At 40.5% G+C, this 3,959-nt stretch overlaps 1 protein-coding gene across 1 annotated transcript in view; it reads right to left on the bottom strand.

Moving 5' to 3' along the window:
* st6galnac5b (ST6 (alpha-N-acetyl-neuraminyl-2,3-beta-galactosyl-1,3)-N-acetylgalactosaminide alpha-2,6-sialyltransferase 5b) overlaps positions 1–3,959 on the bottom strand; it is a 15,651-nt gene that overhangs the window by 3,491 nt on the left and 8,201 nt on the right. The window contains exon 3 of the mRNA XM_020607108.1: positions 17–219. Coding sequence (XP_020462764.1) covers positions 17–219 — 203 coding nt within the window. The remainder of the gene's footprint in view (positions 1–16; positions 220–3,959) is intronic.

Raw genomic sequence — 3,959 nt, 5'->3', positions numbered from 1 at the left:
TGGCAGCTCCTGGCGCCTCCGCAGTCCTCTCTGCAGGCTGGAATGAGCTATGACACGCAGGCTCGTGCGCCAGCCAACATCCTGCTGATAGTCTACGCTGGGAGCATCATTCATACGGATGACACACTCCGAGCGGTCGATTTCTTCACCCCTCTTGCCCCCAGTCAGCTGGCCGGAGCTGGTCACCAGGGCACAGGTTGTGCAGTGCATCTTCAGAGGCTGTGGAAGTGAAAGGTCAGCAGTCAGACACACATCATAGCACTGATGTCAGAGAATGATGAATACAAAATGCAAATGTGATCCTAAATAGAGTTTGTCAAACATTTACTGTAAATTTTCTTTGCACAGTCTATTCTATTTTTATACAGTGTGACACTGGTTAAGGATGTCAAAAGCTGTATATCCATGTGTTCAGATGGAGTGTATGGCAATGCATTTGCATAAAGATGTAAGCAAATGCAAATTTGTGTGAGACAGAGGAAATTAATGCATCTGCATGAGTTGAAAATGTTTCAAAATGAGAGTGTTTGGTGGGGCTTAATGAATCTGTTACATCAACATAGAGAGACAAAGGGATAACAGCTTGAACACTGACTGCTCAGGGTAAATACACACTAACAGTGTGTATTAACACAAAAAAACTAAACCAAACCAAAACAAAACAAAACAAACTAACAAAAAATTGTCATTCTTTCTGTCCGAATCATTGACATGCATACAATGCATGTGGCTTGAACACTTCCCTTGGAGCAACATATGCTGCCTTCAAGCTGACATCTTTTCCAGAGATGACCACACATATTTCCACAAGACAATGCAAAACCTCATACTGCACATTACCAAGGCCTGGCTGTGGAGAAAAAAGGTGCAAGTGCCGGACTGGCCTGCCTGCAGTCCCCACCTGTCCCCAATAGAGAATGTGTGGCACATTTTGAAATGCAAATTGTGGCAATTACAACCCAGGAATCTTGTACACCTTAAGACTTATTTGCAGGAGAATGGAACAAAATGACACCTGATTTACAGATAAAATTTCTTGGTGTCCTCAGTCCCTAAACGTCTTTTAAGTGTTGTGAAAAGAAATGGCAACATCACACCATGGAAAACGCTTTACTGTCCCAACTTTTTGTGGAATGTGTTGCAGATTCATGACTAAACCCCATAATTTAGATCCAAAATGTATCTTAACTTTAGCTTTAGACAACTGTAACTCATTCTTCCACCACTGCTAACAAAAGACAGCCATTCCTCCAGCAGTCTATTGATTCCATCTTTAGTACCATTTCATTGCATTTTGTAAATACATTTATTTAGACTAAAACTGGCTATCTGTCATATCATCTCTTTTATTTCCAGTAAATAGGTCAATGAACTGCAGAATTCACTGCATTCAGATAGAGACTGAATAAATTGTTTAGACCAATAACTCATACTTCGCTTGGCTAGTGTAATTAAGGCTTGTGTCCTATTGTAACAAAGTATTAAAATATAAAAATTCATATTCATAAAGTGTAGTCACATCCACTACAATATTTATTCAGTCAAACACAGCCTCAGACCAACATTCACTTCCAGAAAACAAGGAACGTAGTGGTGCTCCCATAAAGAACATCCAGTTCACTGGGAAGATAGTTCATATACAGTACATAAGCTTTACAGTATAAAGGTTGTATGTATTGCAGGTTGTTGTACTGGATTGATTGGGTATTCATGTTGTTGTGTCCAATCAGGTTTTCAGAGTTGAAAAAGGCAGGCTCAGATTGACAGAAACTCTTCACATGAATTATTCCCAACCCTAATAGATCTCCACTAGCATTCTGAACTGTGCTCTGAGCTTCACACCTCATCAGGTTCTGAGGTGGGAATGTGTGTGTGTGTCTGTGAGTGTGTGTATACATACAGGTGGTATTACCAGCACCATGGATGAACTGTTCCTGCTGCTATTACTCTCACACTATCTATGTGTGTATATACAGTAAATGTGTGTAGGTGGCATCTGGAGATGTCCTTAAATGTGCAGAGCTCAATGCGACCCAAGATACAGTATGCAATGCGATCATGTTTCCCTGGCAAGAGAAGAAAAATGTCTAGGTCCACAACCAGTTGTAATCCTGTTTATTCATATTTGCTATGTTTGTGGGGGCGCTCAATGACATATTGCATTCCCCAGTCCCTTATTCTAACTTTAACCATCACAACTGTCTAAACCCAACCCTTCCCCGGTATTTTTATTTTAAAGCTCAGTTTTACAGAATTTTCCTATTTATTTCTCAAAAACCCCTTTGAACTTGTCAGGGCTGGCCAAAATGTTCTCATAGTGACAAAATGTCCTTACAACAATGGCATTGAACAAGCATGTGTCCACACAATGTAATAAATATGTAAACACACACACACACATAGAACCTCACAGTCCCTATGCATAAAGGAACAGGTATTTTCATTCCCCAGCACACTGTCCAGTGCATGCAAGTGTGTTTGCACTCTCTGTGTGCAGACCCCACCCTCAATAACAGGTAGGCTGAAGGAAATTACATGCTCCACTGCACAAACACACCCTCCCTGTCTTTGCTGGGAAAAAATCCCTGTCCTTTTACCTGCTTTCTTTCTTCTACATAAATCAGAACGCATTTTCCCCTCAGCCCTGTCAGAAAACTAACTCCCAAGCAACTTCTAATCATTTTAATAGTCTGTGGGTGATGTGTTAAATTAGTAAGAGACAACTGAAGGTTGCACTGCTGGTGTCATAGTTTAAAGTGCCTGTGAAATAATAAAAGTGTCTTTGACAGTGATGCTGAAGCTCCAGCACCAGTTCTTGGGCGTCTGACAGCTTGATGATGCTGGGAAATAACGACTTATAGACCCCATGTCACAGTGAGATGAGCCCTCAGAATCAAATAGAGAATATTTCAGATTGCAGGCAACTCAAGGACTATTGAATGAATGAATAAATGACTAATGAGAGTAATCTAATAAATAATAGGTCCATGTAACTTGTAATATAAATTTCACCAATAATCAGCCTTGAATTAACACAGCGGTCCTTTAATGTGTGCACCAACTAGCACTTGAACACTTGCGACTCCCACAGATACGTTCAGTTTGCACCTTTTCATGTGAAGAGGCTTGTCTACCTTGATTAATAATCCATAACCTTGTAAGCAATACACTTTCCTGCATTAGCACACAATCTAAAAAAGCAATAGGTTAAGCCTTATGAGACAATTCACTGAACTAATGTGATGTTGACTAGATCACACAAAGTCATAGCATTAGGAGAAGCAGCAGCAGTCTCTGGTTCCAGTCCCAGTCAGTTACCACCCACACACTGACTCTAAACTCATCAGTATGATCCTGTTTATACACTTCCCAGGGGAGCCCATGGTTGTAATTGCTTTCAGAGCAAACCCTGTCAGTCAGCCACTAATTTTGGGCTTCCAGTGTGTCTCCAGTTCCCCAGCTTCATGCCTGCACTTCTTCCAGTTTAATAAGGGTAGAGTAGAAATCTAAAGGAAGAAAGACATGACAGGGCAAGCAGCTTAGAGGTCAAAGAGGACTCGTGAGCAGAGAAGAGAAAGTCAAGGGAAAAAATACCCCATTGCACAATTAACCATGAACATGGCCATTACCAACCTGATGGAGGACATTACAAATGCTATGGATGAGAAGAAATACATGATGGGGATATTTATTGACCTAAAAAAAGCATTTGACACAATCAATCATGAATTATTAATGGACAAGTTAGAAAAATATGGGATCAGAGGAATGGTTCTGAAATGGATTAGAAGTTATTTGACACAGAGGCGTCAATTTGTGAAGTTGGGTGAATACCAATCGAGTGAGCTGGACATTGTATGTGGAGTGCCTCAGGGTTCTGTTTTGGGACCTAAATTATTTATATTATACATTAATGATATATGCAAGGTTTCGGATTTAGTGAAAGTGGTTTTGTTTGC

The sequence above is a fragment of the Monopterus albus genome, unplaced genomic scaffold (genome assembly GCF_001952655.1).
Source record: "Monopterus albus unplaced genomic scaffold, M_albus_1.0 scaffold83.1, whole genome shotgun sequence".
In the NCBI taxonomy this organism is placed as follows: Eukaryota; Metazoa; Chordata; class Actinopteri; order Synbranchiformes; family Synbranchidae; genus Monopterus; species Monopterus albus.
Note: the sequence above shows the minus strand (reverse complement) of the source record. Positions and strands in the feature narration are given on the sequence as shown.